The sequence below is a fragment of the Symphalangus syndactylus genome, chromosome 2, assembly GCF_028878055.3.
Source record: "Symphalangus syndactylus isolate Jambi chromosome 2, NHGRI_mSymSyn1-v2.1_pri, whole genome shotgun sequence".
NCBI classification, from domain to species: domain Eukaryota; kingdom Metazoa; phylum Chordata; class Mammalia; order Primates; family Hylobatidae; genus Symphalangus; species Symphalangus syndactylus.
Window position 1 is genome coordinate 114672501 of NC_072424.2, and position 16373 is coordinate 114688873.

General features: G+C 39.7%; 1 protein-coding gene across 9 annotated transcripts in view; it reads left to right on the top strand.

Moving 5' to 3' along the window:
• PEX7 (peroxisomal biogenesis factor 7) overlaps window positions 1–16373 on the top strand; it is a 93718-nt gene that overhangs the window by 9564 nt on the left and 67781 nt on the right. For all 9 annotated transcript variants that reach the window (XR_010116859.1, XR_010116858.1, XR_010116860.1 and 6 more), the window contains exons 4-5: window positions 14855–14932; window positions 15315–15423. Coding sequence is in view for 6 of the 9 variants with exons in the window: in XM_063622382.1 (XP_063478452.1) it covers window positions 14855–14932; window positions 15315–15423 (187 nt within the window). In the remaining 3 variants the exon portion in view is untranslated. The remainder of the gene's footprint in view (window positions 1–14854; window positions 14933–15314; window positions 15424–16373) is intronic.

Sequence of the window (16373 nt, forward strand, 5' to 3'; positions counted from 1 at the left end):
ATGCCTGTAATCCTAACACTTTGGAAGGTCGAGGTGGGCAGATCACTGAAGGCCAGGAGTTTGGGACCAGCCTGGCCAACATGGCAAAAACCCCGCCTCTACTAAAAATACAAAAATTAGCTGGGTGTGATGGTGCACACCTGTAGTCCCAGCTATTTGGTGGCTGAGGCATAAGAATCATTTGAGCCTGGGAGGTGGAGGTTGCAGTGAGCTGAGATCGTGCCACTGCACTCCAGCCTGGACAACAGAGCGAGACTCTGTCTTAAAAAAAAGTTATTAAAAAAAAAAGTTGATAATGAACATAGCCAATTTCTGTTTTTGTTTTTTTTTTTTTCCACCAGTATGTTCAGGGAAGCTATGTTGTGAAATAGAAGAGCAACTAACGGGTCATTTTCTTCTATGGAAGAGAGTATATAATAAAGATGTATAGCATGGTTTTAGTCAATCTTGGATTTGAATCCCAGCTTTGTAAGTTACCTGTTGTGAGACCTTGCATATGTCACATATTTTTCCTAAACTTGAGTGTTTTCATTTGCAAACTAAGTTTATTAGTAGTCTGTATCACAGACCAGCATTGAATAAATATGAGCTAGTATTATTATTTGCTTTTATTCTAATAGGGTTTGAAAAATGTAAAACAAGTTATGTGTCAAGTGGACACATACCACTTGATGGCTATGTGTCCAACAGTCAATTTTCAAGTTGTCAGATGAGGCAAAAAAGAGAAATCCAAGATTTAGATATATCTTAGGCTTTGAGGAATGAAGGTCTTGGTGAAATGAAAAGAAAGAAAAACATGGACGTTATCTGTGTGAATGGTTGCTAAACCTAGCATCGAAGTAGGAATCAAATTCTTCTGTCTGTTGTTTAACTGGTGTCTGCAGAGGTCATTATGTCTCTTGAGTCCCATAAAATGCCTTTGGCTTATTCTAATGCTGCTGAATATATAATAAAAATTTTTAAAAGTTCAGTGAGAATAGAAAGAGTGAATTGACAATTTTATTTCACTGCTTTCTGACTTAAAACACTGTGCTACTGAGAGTGAGTTAAAGTGACTTTAAAGATGACATAAATCAATGTAATATATTTCTAATTTTCAAACTAATGAGTTTGCTTATCACAATTTAAAAATGAGTTAAAATTTGTTCTCATTGTCGAATAACAAGGTTTATCAATTCACTGAATTTTTATAACATATTTGATCCATTGAGGTTTTTGAGCATTGCTTATAAAAACTTATTTTTGACCTAAGTATGCAACTATTAGTATTCTGTTACGGAGGAAATGTATTTGCTTATACATTTTAAGAGTTAAAATCTTGTTTACTTTAAAAAATGAATCAATTATTTCCTTTTTGATAATGATACAAGCTGAGGAGTCAATAATGATAGGTATTGTATTAGTCTGTTTTCACATTGTTATAAAGAAATACCTGAGAGTGGGTAATTTATAAAGGAAAGAGGTTTAATTGACTCACAGTTCCACATGACTGGGGAGGCCTCAGGAAACTTAAAATTATGGCAGAAGGTGAAGGGGAAGCAGATAACCTTCTTCACAAGTTGGCAGGAGAGAGAGAAAGAGAGAGAGAGAAAGCAGGGGAAACTACCACTTTTAAAGCCATCAGATCTTTTGAGAGCTCCCTCACTATCACAAGAATAGCATGGGGGAAACTGCCCCTGTGATCTGATCACTTCCTACCAGGTTCCTCCCTGGACACGTGGGGATTACAATTCAAGATGAGATTTGGGTGGGGATACAAAGCCAAACCATATCATTCCACTCCTGGACCCTCTCAAATCTCATGTCTTTTTCACATTTCAAAACCAATCATGACTTTCCAACAGTCCCCCAAAGTCTTAATTTATTCCAGCATTAACCCAAAAGTCCAAGTCCAAAGTCTCATCTGAGACAAGGCAAGTCCCTTTTGCCTATGAGCCTATAAAATCAAAAACAAGTTAGTTACTTCTAAGATACAATGGGGCTATAGGCATTAGCTAAGTGTTTCAAATGGGAGAAATTGGACAAAACAAAGGGGCCACAGGCTCCATGCAAGTCTGAAACCCAGCAGTGCAGTTACTAAATCTTAAAGCTCTGAAATGATCTCCTTTGACGCCATATCTCACATCCAAGGGGTAGGCTCCCATGGCCTTGGGCAGCTCTACCCTTGTAGCTCTGAAAGGTGCAGTCCTCATGGCTGCTTTCACTGGCTGGCTTGAGTGCCTGTGGCTTTTCCAGCTGTACAATACAAGCTGTCAGTGAATCTACCTTTCTGGGGCTTGGGGGACAGTGGCTCTCTCCTCACAGCTCCAGTAGGCAGTGCCCCAGTGGGGACTCTGTGTGGGGGCTTCAACCCCACATTTTCCTTCTGTACTGCCCTAGCAAAGGTTCTCCATGAGGGCTCCTCCCCTGCAGCAGACTTCTGCCTGGACATTCAGGTGTTTCCATACATCCTCTGAAATCTAGGTGGAGGTTAAACTCTTGTCTTCTAAACTCTTCTTGTTTCCTGTGCACCCACAGACCCAACACCACATGGAAGCTGCCAAGGTTTAGGGCTTGCACCCTCGGAAGCAATGCCTCGAGCTATACCTTGGCTCCTTTTAGCCATGGCTGGAGCTAGAGCAGCTGGATGCAGGGCACCATGTCTTGAGGCTGCACAGAGCAGCAGGGCCACTCAGGCCCACAGAACCATTTTTCCCTCCTAGGCTGCTGGGCCTGTGATGGGAGGGGCTGCTGCAAAGATCGCTGACATGCCCTGGATACATTTTTCCCATTGTTTTGGCTATTAATATTTGGCTCCTTGTTACTTATGCAAATTTCTGCAGCAGGTTTGAATTTCCCCCCAGGAAATAGGTTTTTCTTTTCTACCTCATGGTTAGGCTGCAAATTTTCTAAACTTTTATGCTCTGCTTCCCTTTTAAATATAAGTTCCAAATTCAAATAATCTCTTCATGAATGCATGTGACTATACACTTTTAGAAACAACCGGGTCACTTCTTGAATGCTTTGGTGCTTAGAAATCTCTCTCATCAGACACTCTAAATCATCTCACAAATTCAAACTTCCACGGATCTCTAGGGCAGGGGCAAAATGCCACCAGTCTGTTTGCTAAAGCATCGCATGAATGACCTTTACTCCAGTTCCCAATAAGTTCCTCATCTCTATTTGAGACCACCTCAGCCTGAATTTCATTGTTCATATCACTATTAGCATTTTGTTCAGAACCATTCAAGAAGTCTTTAAGAAGTTTCAAACTTTCCCACATCTTCCTGTCTTCTTCTGAGCCCTCAAACTCTTCCAGCCTCTGCCCGTTACCCAGTTCCAAAGTTGCTTTTACATTTTCAGATTATCTTTATAGCAGTACCTCACTATCCTGGTACCAATTCTCTATATTAGTCCTTTTTCACTCTGCTATAAAGAAATACCTGAGGCTGGGTAATTTATAAAGGAAAGAGGCTTAATTGACTCACGGTTCTGCATCACTGGGGAGGCCTTAGGAAACTTACAATCATGGTGGAAGCAGACACCTTCTTCAGAAGGTGGCAGGAGAGAGAGAGCAGAGAGAGAGCAAGGGAAACTGCCACTTTTAAAAGCATCAGATCACATGAAAACTCACGATCACTAGAACAGCATGGGGGAAACTGCACCCATGATCCAGTCACCTCCCACCAGGTCCCTCTCTCGACACGTGGGAATTACAATTCAAGATGAGATCCATATCAGGTGCCAATAAAAAATATTAATGCAGAATGACAACCAGTCCTGCATTTAAAACTAGTGTGTTTTCTTCAGAAATGCATTTATGTTTAAAACTACACAACAGATTTATCAACTGAAGGCATTTTTTTCTTTGCATCCTGTTTCTTTTTTAAAAATTGAGGAAATAGTTGGACTTGATATATTTCTTTTTGCATATTTAGTGATGCCCAACCATTCATTCTGGAGTAGGTTACTGCAGTAAGATTTATTACAATTTATAATAGCCATTTAAAGCTTTTCCCTGTAAAGATTGTGATTGTACAGAAAAATAGTTTCTATTAGATGTCACTTGAATCAATTCTCCCTTTTTGGATTTTACTGCCATTAGGATGTGATATGTCATCACTTTTCAATTCTCATGTTTTAAAAGCATTTACCTTCTTTTGGCTTTGTTTTATATTTTAAAGTTTAGACTTGTATTAAAAAAGGCAGACCTGTCTCTACTTGTAGCACATATTATGTGCCAGACATGTGCCAGTCATTGAAGATGCAGGTATAAATAAGACTTATGTGCCGTTCTCTGGTTGTAGTTTGGGACATGCAAACAAACCATTTAGGGTCCCATGTAAATTAAAACAACAACAACAACAAAAAAACAACCATTCAGTACAACATGATAGATGTTGAAAAGAGGTATCTAGAAGGTAGACAGAGAGGAGAACCAGGGACTGCCACAGAAGAGGTGCTATTTGACCTGAGTCTTGGGCAGTTAGTAGTTTTTAGTAGTTTGCTAGGCAGCCCTAAGGGAAAGGGACATTTTTTGTTTTGTTTTTATCTTGAGATGGAGTCTCACTCTGTTGCCCAGGCAGAGTGCAGTGGCACAAACTCAGTTCACTGCAACCTCTGACTCCTGAGGCAAGCAATCCTCTGGCCTCCTGAGCTCGAGCAATCCTCTTGCCTCAGCCTCCTGAGTAGCTGGGACTATAGGCACATGCCACCATGCCTGGCTAATTTTTGAATTTTTTGTAGAGATGGGGTTTCTCCATGTTGCCCAGGCTGGTCTCGAACACCTGGGCTCAAGCAATCCACTTGCCTTGGCCTCCCAAAGTCCTGGGATTATAGGCATGAGCCACCACACCCAACTGAAAAGGACATTTCTGATGGAGAATAGCCTCTACAAAAGTTATATTTGTGAAGGAGCGTGGCATGTCCACACAACCAGATGTCCTTTGATGTGCCTGGAGCATAGAGTGTGTGTACTAGGAGATGGTGTAATGGAGGTGGGTAAAGATCATATCCTGATGGGCCTTGAATACCTGGATGGTGGGGGTTGGACTTTATGCTTTGAAAATTCAGGAGAAAGATGGATTGTGTAGATTTTGGGCCACGCACTGTGGGCAGAAAACAGGACATACATGGATAGGTAAGTGTTACCCATTTTCTACTTAATCTACTTCTTCAAGTATTAGCTGTTAGGTAGGACTAGACTACAATTCAGGCATTTGGAATTTTAATATTTAACATAAAAAAGGTGTGCAAAGGCTTGTCTTAACTCTGTAGCTTTTTGTTTTTTGTTTTTTTTTTTGAGATGGAGTTTCACTCTTGTTGCCCAGGCTGGAGTGCAATGGTGTGATCTTGGCCCACTGCAACCTCTGCCTCCCAGGTTCAAGTGATTCTCCTGCCTCACTCTCCCAAGTATCTGGGCTAACAGGCATGACTAATTTTGTATTTTTAGTAGAGATGGGGTTTCACCATGTTGGTCAGGCTGGTCTTGAACTCCTGACCTGAGGTGTTCTGCCCGCCTCAGCCTCCCAAAGTATTGGGATTACAGGCTTGAGCCACTGTCCCTAGCCTTAAGTCTGTGGTTCTTAAACTTTGCAACAGATTAGCATCACTTTGGGAGCTTGTAAAAATCTTTTTTTTTTCTTTTTTTTTTTTGAGACAAAGTCTTCCTCTCTTGCCCAGGCTGGAGTGCAGTGGCATGTTCTCAGCTCACTGCAACTTCTGCCTCCTGGGTTCAAGTGATTCTCCTGCCTCAGCCTCTTGAGTAGCTCGGATTATAGGCGTGTGCCACCATATAATCTGATTTTTGTATTTTCAGTAGAGACAGGATTTCACCAAGTTGGCCATGCTGGTCTCAAACTCCTGACCTTGTGATCGCCCGACTCGTCCTCCCAAAGTGCTAGGATTGCAGGCGTGAGCCACTGCGTCCAGCCAGGAGCTTTAAATTATCTTCATGCCCAGGTCACAGAGTCTGGGGCTGGAGCCAGACATCAGTATTATTTAAACATTCCCAGATGATTTCAATGTGCAGCATTGTTTGGAAGCCACTGCCTTAACTTGGTAAGCATTCAGTTCTAATGACCTTGATACGTGTGTTATCTAATAATTTGGAGATTGCAATATTCAAAATGTAGATTTAAAAAATCTTTAATAAAAGGAGCGATTTGATTTACCTTGCAAAATCATTATTCCCAACCCATTATCTAACCTCAAAGTTTCTAAAATTTTTTAAAGAAGAGAAAATGATGGAAACTATAATAGAATATGTTCAGATAGAGAAGGACTTTCACGCATGACTACTGCTACTATATCTGTAGTCTCTCTCATACACACAGTGTAGGTGTCAACACTATGCATGTCTCTGAAGTGAGTTAGTGAGTGAATTGTAGATAGAAATTAAAATCCCCATCTCTGATTGTAGAATCTATTAAAAAGCATATGTAGGAGAATTATGCAATCTTATCTGAGAACTTATATGAAACTAGAAATTATGTTTAGTTTTGCTGCAAGCTAATATGAAGTGAAATTATTGGCAGAGCTATGTGAATATATGTAAAATTTGTTTTACATAAAGAGAGGAATAGAAGCATATATATTTATAGCTGTTATATATTATAAATATATATAGTATATATACATTTCAAAAAGAAACAGTGGAAAAATTATTCAAAAACTAATAAAAATGGTTACCTTGAAAGGGGGGTAAGGTAGAAAGCAGGGGAAAGGGGACCAGAATGGAAATAAGATTTCTTCAAATATAACTTGTATTATAGTTTTGACCTTGGAACCATTGAAATGTTTTATGTAATTAAGAATCCCAATATATTAATAAGTTGGAAATAAAAAGCAATTGCTAAAAATTGAAAGCACTTGAATCTAAAGATCTATCAAATTGGTGCCATAACTAGGTATTGAAAATAATTATTCAAGTGACTTTAAAAACCCAGCATTGTGATTATACATTCTTAATAAGATCAGTCTAATAAACAAAAATAATTAGGCCTGGGCATAGTGGTTCACGCCTGTAATCCCAGCACTTTGGGAGATCAAGGCGAGTGGGTCACTTGAGGCCAGGAGTTCGAGACCAGCCTGGCCAACATGGTGAAACCCCATCTCTACTAAAAATACAAAAATTAGCCGGGTGTGGTGGTGAACATCTGTAATCTCAGCTACTTAGGAGGCTGAGGCAGGAGAATGGCTTGAACCCGGGAGGCAGAGGTTGCAGTGAGTGAAATCATGCCACTGCACTCCAGCCTGGGCAACAGAGTGAGACTCTTGTCACAAGAAACAAAAACAAACAAAGAATTGGAAAGAAATTTGAAACTGCATTCAAAAAAATTAACATTGTTACTTTGAAACTTATATGTACATTGCAGGATAAGGCATATCAGTAATTATGTCATTAGAAACTGAAAGTTTTGGCCACGCTTACGCCTATAATCCCAGCACTTTGGGAGGCTGAGGTGGGCGGATCACAAGGTCAGGAGATTGAGACCATCCTGGCTAACACTGTGAAACCCTGTCTCTACTAAAAATATAAAAAAAAATTAGCCGGGTGTGGTGGCAGCCTCTGTAATTCTAGCTGCTCAGGAGGCTGAGGCGGGAGAATGGCGTGAACCTGGGAGGTGGAGCTTGCAGTGCGCTGAGATCGCACCACTGCACTCCAGCCTGGGCGACAGAGTGAGACTCTGTCTCAAAAAAAACAAAAACAAAAAAAAAAGAAAAAGAAATTGAAAGTTTTAAAGTAAGAGAAAAGCGTTATGAGAATAAAGAAGTAGAAGCGATCTTAAAGTTGAATAGGGAATAGTCATATAAACTTGTGATTTATTTTTCTCTGTCTAAAAAAGTACATATTTCTTAGTTTTTTGCACAGTAAAGATTTAGAAGCAGTGACAACTGAGTAGTAGTGAATATTCTTTTTTTTTTTTTTTTTTTTGAGACGGAGTCTCGCTCTGTCGCCAAGGCTGGAGTGCAGTGGCGCAGTCTCGGCTCACTGCAAGCTCCGCCTCCCGGGTTCACGCCATTCTCCTGCCTCAGCCTCTCCGAGTAGCTGGGACTACAGGCGCTCGCCACCACGCCCGGCTAATTTTTTTGTATTTGTAGTAGAGACGGAGTTTCACCGTGGTCTCGATCTCCTGACCTCGTGATCCGCCCGCCTCGGCCTCCCAAAGTGCTGGGATTACAAGCGTGAGCCACCGCGCCCGGCCCAGTAGTGAATATTCTTAGTGCCCTGAGTATGGCCTCTAAATACTGTTTGCCACTAACAAGAATAGTGTCTTTGGAGAAGTCATTTATTCCAGAGCTGGGCAGGAATGCAAGACATCTTCTTGTGTCAGAAAGCAGGAAAGCTATGAAAGGCCACTGGAGACATATCAAAGGTTTAGAATGTACAACTTGAAGGGACCCTCATTGGCCAAAGATGAGACTATTGGAACAACCAAAAGAATGAAAGCAATGAATTTAAACACCACACACACACACACACACACACGTGTATTTTCAGTCCTTATGTGGAGATGGAGTTGTGATTAGGAAAAATGTAGTCACCACTGAAGATTATTAGGACATCCAGCTCATTATTCTGAAAATTGATAAACAAAAGTAAAGAATCAAGGCATTTACCTTCCCTTTCTTGTATGAGTTTTATTGTGGTATTTTAAAATAGTTGATAAGAAAAGTTCTTTATAACAGAGTTCTAGTTAATAAATGCAGAAGGAATAACAGAATTAGAAAATCACTATTTAGTAGTCCCTAATGAAATAATGACTAGGCAGGGATCATGTGGGTGATCTAAAACCATTAGTTTAAGATTGAAACATTCTCTGAACAATCTTAGGATCACTAAAAGTGGGTCAACCAGAAATTATATGCCTCCTAATATAATTGGAAGCTAAAAAAAATGAACTGAATCTGATTAAGCCTCCAGACCTAACTTCTAATTTAAAGGAAATTGGAAGGGTAGAGAAAAAAGTTAATTTTCACCATGAGGAAACATTTGGGATAATCCAGAAGGCAAGACATTCTACAAGACCAATAACTTGGTTTCTTCAACAAATAAATGTTATGGGATGTGGGGCAGAAAGAGCAAGGTGTCCGGAGGAGGACTGTCCTAGCTTAGAGGATACTTAAGAGACATAACAGCTAAGTGTAAAATGTGGGTCTTGTTTGGGTACTGATTCAAATAAGCCGACAGTAAAAGAAACATTTTTGGGACAGTCAGGGAAATATGAATAAGGACTGAGTGTTAAATGGTATTAAGTAGCAATTGTTAATCTTGTTGGGGGTGAAATTGGCCTGTGCTTATGTAAAAAAAGATAAACCAGCCTTACCTGCTGAAGTATTTAGGAGTAAAAGGTCTGATGTTAAAATACTCCAGCAGTCAGTCATTCAGTCAATAATGGGACAGACGAAATATGATGGGCAACATGTTGATCATTATGGAAGGTGTGTAATGGGTGCCTGGGGGTTTATTATACTATTCTCTCTACTTTTATGCATGTTTTAAAATTTCCATAATGAAAAAAATTTGAAAATTTAAGTTTCAGGGCTGGGTGTGGTGGCTGATGGATGTAATTCCAGCACTTTGGAAGGCCTAGGCAGGGGGATTACCTGAGCCCAGGATTTAGAGACCAGCCTGGGTAACATGGTAAAACCCTGTCTCTACAAAAAATTAAAAAATTAGCTGGTGTTGTGGTGTGCACCTGTGGTCCCAGCTACTCGGGGGGCTGAGGTAGGAGGATCAATTGAGCCCAGAAGGTGGAGGCTGCAGTGAGCTGTGCTCATTCGTGACACTGCACTCCAGCCTGGATAACAGAGTGAGACCCTGTCTCAAAAGAGAAAAAAAAGAAAAAATTTAAGTTTCACCTTAAAAAAAATATATAGCCCTTTCTAATCACTTGGTAATTAAAAGTCAGTGACCCTTTCCTTTGTATTCATACAGATAATAATAAAAATTCTGGACATAGTTTTTTATTTGACAATTTTTAATTAAGTAGACCAACTTAAAAAGGGCAATGCTTTACAGTAGATTAAAGATAAGCTCTTTGGGAATTGGTTTCAGTAATAAAATTTGTCCTCTCAAACTGGTTTTGATGAGGTTCAGATTTCATAAAGCAGCACAAAACATTGTGCAGTGGGTTTTTTTCTTTTTCCATTTTCCTGGTTAATTTTCTTCACCACTGCCAAGAGTAATTTCATCAGATAGGCCTCTAGAGGACCCTGCTCTTAAAGCATAAAGTCAGGCACTGCATATCTCTCTTCCTTTTTATATTTAATTTGACCATTTGCCATGCCCACTATTTGAGTGGGAGTGGACGGGGAGGTTGGGAATAAGGAAGAGATGGAAGAGGAGACTAATAGAAGATGTGCTTTCCATTCAGATTTGTTTCTCTTTTCCTTCATTCATTCCAGAAACTTTTATTAACTCTACTGTGTGCAAGATACTGTTCCCAGGCTAGCTGGGAAGACAAACACCTTAGGCATGCCCTTGCCCTCCTGGGGTCCTTGCCCTGTCTGGGGAGGCAGGCTTCTGGTTGTCTAATGTCTAATGTGGTAAGCACTGTGAATGTATGCAGTGTTATGGGAAGGGAGGATTTGTCTGGGGAAGGGGAGGGAGGGCATCCTTTGGTCTAAAGGGGAAGTTGGAATGAATTATTCAAGTGGAGAGGCCAGGGTAGTAGTGTTAGAGGCAAAGGAAAGAGCATGCTTGATCAGAAAGGATAGATCCTGTGTGCTTAGAGCTGTCAGCATTTTGGCCATTGTGCCAAGATCAGTGGAAAGACATTGCAGATGTTAAAAATCAATGAAATATTTTATACATTATAAAATACATGTAAGATGTAAAAATGATATATTGAACACACATATTCACCATCTAGCTTAAGAAATGAAACATTACCTATACCATTAGCATCCCCTGCTTACCCTTTCTAGTCTTATCCTTCCTCTCTCTTTTTTTTCTTCCTCCCTTCTTCCCAGGAGTAACCACTAGCCTGAATTTTCTATTTATATATTTTTTGCTTTTCTATTTTTACTACATATGTATGCATCCCTAAGTCATGCATAGTTTTGCATGATTTTGACCTTTGAGTAATAAGAATCAACATGGATGAATCTCACATAATGTTGAGCGAAGATGCTAAGTTGTAGGAGCTACATATAGTGTGAAACCGTTGAAAGGCTTTGCACAGGGAAGTGACATTTAATTTGTATTTTCTAAAGATTACTTTTTATGCAGTGTGGATAATGGATTGGAGGTAAACAAAAATGGATGGGGAGAGCAGTTAGAAGGATGTTATAATCGAAGTGGTAACTTGCGGTTGATGGTTGTAACCTCTTAAGAGAAATCATAGACAAATTCTTAGCCATAGCCCTTTAGGATCTTATCCCTCCCAGCTATTCAACCTTGCTCTTCCCTGAATCTGGCAAGCTTGTTCCCTGTTCAAGGTCTTTCCCTGTTCTCTGTAACCTTATGAGTAGTCATAAGGTCTCACCTGCTGCATCACACTGTAAGTGTGTGGAGGCAGTGGAGTCTGAACTGTTGATGCTAGTATTTACTTAGTAGTTCTCTGTACCTACCTAGCAGTGATTCAGGTTGTAAAGAAAAATTTAATTGGTTAAATTATTTTAACCAACGTTTGAGTGCATATTTTACTGTGATGAACATAGATGTACAAGATGTTTTGCTCATTAGGAGTCTCCAAAATCTAGCAGGTATGTGAGTTATGTAACATTCTTTTTACTAAATAAAATATGGTAAATGCTGAGTTAGAAGTAGGTGTGAGCTGCTGTTGAAGGCAGCATATGACTCATTGAAGGGCTTATCAGGGGAGGCTTATTTCATAAGGGATGTAATGGGGCACGTCTTGATGGATAAATGGAAATTCACAAGTGGACAGGGGTTTTAAGATCTGTGTATAGGTAATTCATGAAAACACAATGGAATCAATCTGGGCTCAAATGTAGCTCCAGTAAAGGGTGATACCAGCAGGGGTAGAGCTTTAGTTCCTTGATATCATGGCTTAAGGTAGCCAAGAAGTTTTTTGTTTTTTTTTTTGAGACGGAGTCTTGCTCTGTCCCCCAGGCTGGGGTGCAGTGGCGCGATCTCGGCTCACTGCAAGCTCCGCCTCCCGGGTTCACGCCATTCTCCTGCCTCAGCCTCCCGAGTAGCTGGGACTACAGGCGCCTGCCACCACGCCCGGCTAATTTTTTGTATTTTTAGTAGAGGCGGGGTTTCACCGTGTTAGCCAGGATGGTCTCGATCTCCTGACCTCGTGATCCACCCGCCTCGGCCTCCCAAAGTGCTGGGATTACAGGCTTGAGCCACCGCGCCCGGCCTGCCAAGAAGTTCTGATTCAACAGTGCCCTCAAGTAGCATGCTGTACAGATAGCCTCGCATTGTGATTAAGAGTGGACTCTGCAATTAGGCTGCCCAGGTTCAGATTTCATATCTGCACTTTACTAGCTTTGGGACTCTGGACAAGTTACTTAACCTCTCTGGGCCTTGACATAGTATCTACTTCATATAAATGAAGATTAAATGAAATAAAATACATAAAGTGCTTATGAACAGGATCTGACACTCAGAGTGTTCAATAAAGGTTTGCTATTTTTGTTTTTGACTGTTTACATCAGCCTAGAGCAGGGGTTGGCAAACTATGTCATGTGGGCCAGGACCAAATCTGGCCTGCAGTTAGATTTACAAATAAAGTTTTTTGGAATCAAGCCATGCCCATTCATTCGGTATTGACTATGGCTGCTTGGTGTGTGCTATAAGAGCTGAGTTTAGTAGTTGTGACAGTGACCAAATAGCCTATAAAATCTGAAGTATTTACCATATGGCCCTTTATAGAAGAAATGTACCTTTTTTGAAGAAACTTACCGTTTACTATATGGTCCTTTGTAGGAGAAATTTAGAGGATAAAATCAAACTCTTTAGCTCTCAACATCTTCAGTGATTGCTTCCAAACCAGCCTTTTTTCTATCCATAACTAACAGATGGTCACAGCAGCTCTTTGGTTTTCACTGGCCCTTCTGTTCCTTTCATAGCTGCTGTCTGTTGCTGGATTGTGCTTCCTTTAGTGTTGCAACTACTCTTCTGTCTTTTGCGTGAATATGGGCAGAGGCAGGGCCAGGACTAGGGTAGGATGTGTGAGGCACTCACTCTAGGTACACAACTTAAGGGGGCCCCAAAAAACTTGATAATCAAGATAATTTATTAATGTTTTTAAAAATAAAAATTAATGCAAAAAACCCATTATGAACAAAATATCAATATTTTACTTTTTTGAAGCTTAATATTTTATTAAGCTTTTTTCCAGGTTTATTATGATTGGCAAATAAAAATTTGTAGGCTGAGCATGGTGGCTCATGCCTGTAATCCTAGCACTTTGGGAGGCTGAGGCGGTAGGACTGCTTGAGCTTAGGAGTTTGAGACCAGCCTGGGGAACATGGTGAGACACTGTCTCTACAAAACTAAGAAAAAAATTAGCTGGGTGTGGTGGCACGCAAGCGTGACTCCAGCTACTTAGGAGGCTGAGGTGTGGGAGGACCGCTTGAGCCCAGGAGGTCATGGCTGCAGTGAGCTGAGATTGTGCCACTGCACTCCAGCCTGGGCGACTGCACAAGACCCTGTTTTGGGGAAAAAAAAAAAATAAGTTGTACAGCTTAGTGTTCTGATCTAAATATATCTTGAGTAATGATTCCTACAGTCAAGCTAATTAACATATCCATCACTTGAATGGTTACCATTTTCTTGTGTGTGAGATAAGAACATTTCAGATCTACTCTCAGCAAATTTCAAGTATTCAGTAATACATTATTATTTATAATAGTTACCATGGTATACATTGAATCTCTAGAAATTATTCATCCTATAACTAAAAGTTTGTATCCTTTGACCAACATATCCCTGTTTCCTCCACCCTCAGCCCCTGGCAAACACTATTCTACCGTATGTTTCTCTAAGTTTGACTTTTTTAGATTCCACCTATAAGTGACAGGATCAGTATTACTGATGTTTTTTTTCCTCAGCCTCCAACATGGCTCAACATAATACTGGGCAGCAGAGAGAAAGTAACCCACATGTAAGCAGCTTAAGCCCAGATACTCATACTTCCTAAATATATGTGGGAGAGAGTAATAAGATTCAAAGTAACCTGCTGGCTGATCACCAATGTGGTATACCAATGGCATATACTCAGGTCCTTGTCAGGACTAATTTCATAAAGTATAATTATGCACATATTTTGTTGAACTTAGTTTACAGGAGTGATTTGTGTATAATCTGTTGTATAAAATGAAAGAATGAAAACATTTCCAAAAGTTTTCAGATGTTTCATTTGAAATGGTTTACTGAGAGCAGTGAAGCATATACTTTAGAATAGCAGCATTGGATAACTAAAACTGTTTACCAAGAGATCTGGAAGGATCACCTGGTTCCTGCAAGCTTTTTCTAAGAAAGGCCAGATAGGGATATTAATTGAATTTTAATACTTTCCAATAAACATTGACCCAGCAAGCTTTTTTAGATGACTAACTTTCTAATCTGCTTTGACATTTCTTTGTGGGGCTGCAAACAGTGATTTGTTGGTAGGTTTTAAAATATGTATAATTTGTTTTAGTGAAGAAGGTTTGGAAGTATACTGTAGAATTCTATGAAAGCAGAATGGAGTCTTATCTGTAAGGAATAAGTCTGGAGAAATGGACAAGATCAACTTTTCATTTCTTAGACACCTTGTTGAGATGGATAGGAATTATTTGATGTTTTGACTTAGTAAATTAGTTGTTCTGCCTTTCACTGTTATATAACAAGAGATAAAATGCAATGTTGAACTTGATGGTCTTTTGCTTTCTAAATGCTTTTCAATGTTTTTAGGTGTATAGTGTTGATTGGAGCCAAACCAGAGGTGAACAGCTTGTGGTGTCTGGCTCATGGGATCAAACTGTCAAATTGGTATGTTAGCATTATTGTATTCAAAAACAAATATTCCCCTCTCTATAGCTTCCGCTAAATTTTCTTTTCTTTTCCAAACATATTTCTGTAGCTCTATGATTGGATGGCTGAGCTTTCTTTGAAAAAAAAAAATTAAAACATTTATTAGAACTTAAAATTTTCTAAACTTTGGCTGTGAACTAATAGTTAGCTCAGCATTAGTTTGGCCCTTAAATACAATCTTGCTTTATATCAAAACAGATCTTTAAAAATCCTTGAGATCTGTATATATATTGTATGCATATATAAAAATGTATATAGTTTATTGGTGTATGTAATATATGTAAAAGCATAAATTTGAATTTATCCCTCTTGAGTAATTGATCTATTCATTTATTTGTAGTGGGATCCAACTGTTGGAAAGTCTCTGTGCACCTTTAGAGGCCATGAAAGTATTATTTATAGCACAATCTGGTCTCCCCACATCCCTGGTTGTTTTGCTTCAGCCTCAGGTAAATTATTGTATATTTACCAAAAGCCTTACTTGTAGTGAATGGTGGCCTTGTTTTTACCATTAGGTGGCGCTGTGTACCTTAGCTTCAGAGAGAAAACAGGAGAATATTACTATTCTTTTGTGCTCTTAAGACTTTACTTCTTTTTTTATTTTTATTATTTTTTTTTTATTATTATACTTTAAGTTCTAGGGTACATGTGCACAACGTGCAGGTTTGTTACATATGTGTACATGTGCCATGTTGGTGTGCTGCACCCATTAACTCATCATTTACATTGGATATATCTCCTAATGCTATCTCTCCCCACTTGCCCCACCCCACAACAGGCCCCGGTGTGTGATGTTCCCCATCCTGTGTCCAAGTGTTCTCATTGTTCAGTTCCCACCTATGAGTGAGAACATGCGGTGTTTGGTTTTCTGTCCTTGGAATAGTTTGCTCAGAATGATGGTTTCCAGCTTTGTCCATGTCCCTACAAAGCACATGAACTCATCCTTTTTTATGGCTGCATAGTATTCCATGGTGTATATGTGCCACATTTTCTTGATCCAGTCTATCATTGTTCAACATTTGGATTGGTTCCAAGTCTTTGTTATTGTGAATAGTGCCGCAATAAACATACATGTGCATGTGTCTTTATAGCAGCATGATTTATAATCTTTGGGTATATCCCCAGTAATGGGATGGCTGGGTCAAATGGTATTTCTAATTCTAGATCCTTGAGGAATCGCCACACTGTCTTCCACAATGGTTGAACTGGTTTACAGTCCCACCAACAGTATAAAGGTGTTCCTATTTATCCACATCCTCTCCAGCACCTGTTGTTTCCTGACTTTTTAATGATCACCATTCTGACTGATGTGAGATGGTATCTCATTCTGGTTTTGATTTGCATTTCTCTGATGACCAGTGATGATGAGCATTTTTTCATGTGTCTGTTGGCTGCATAA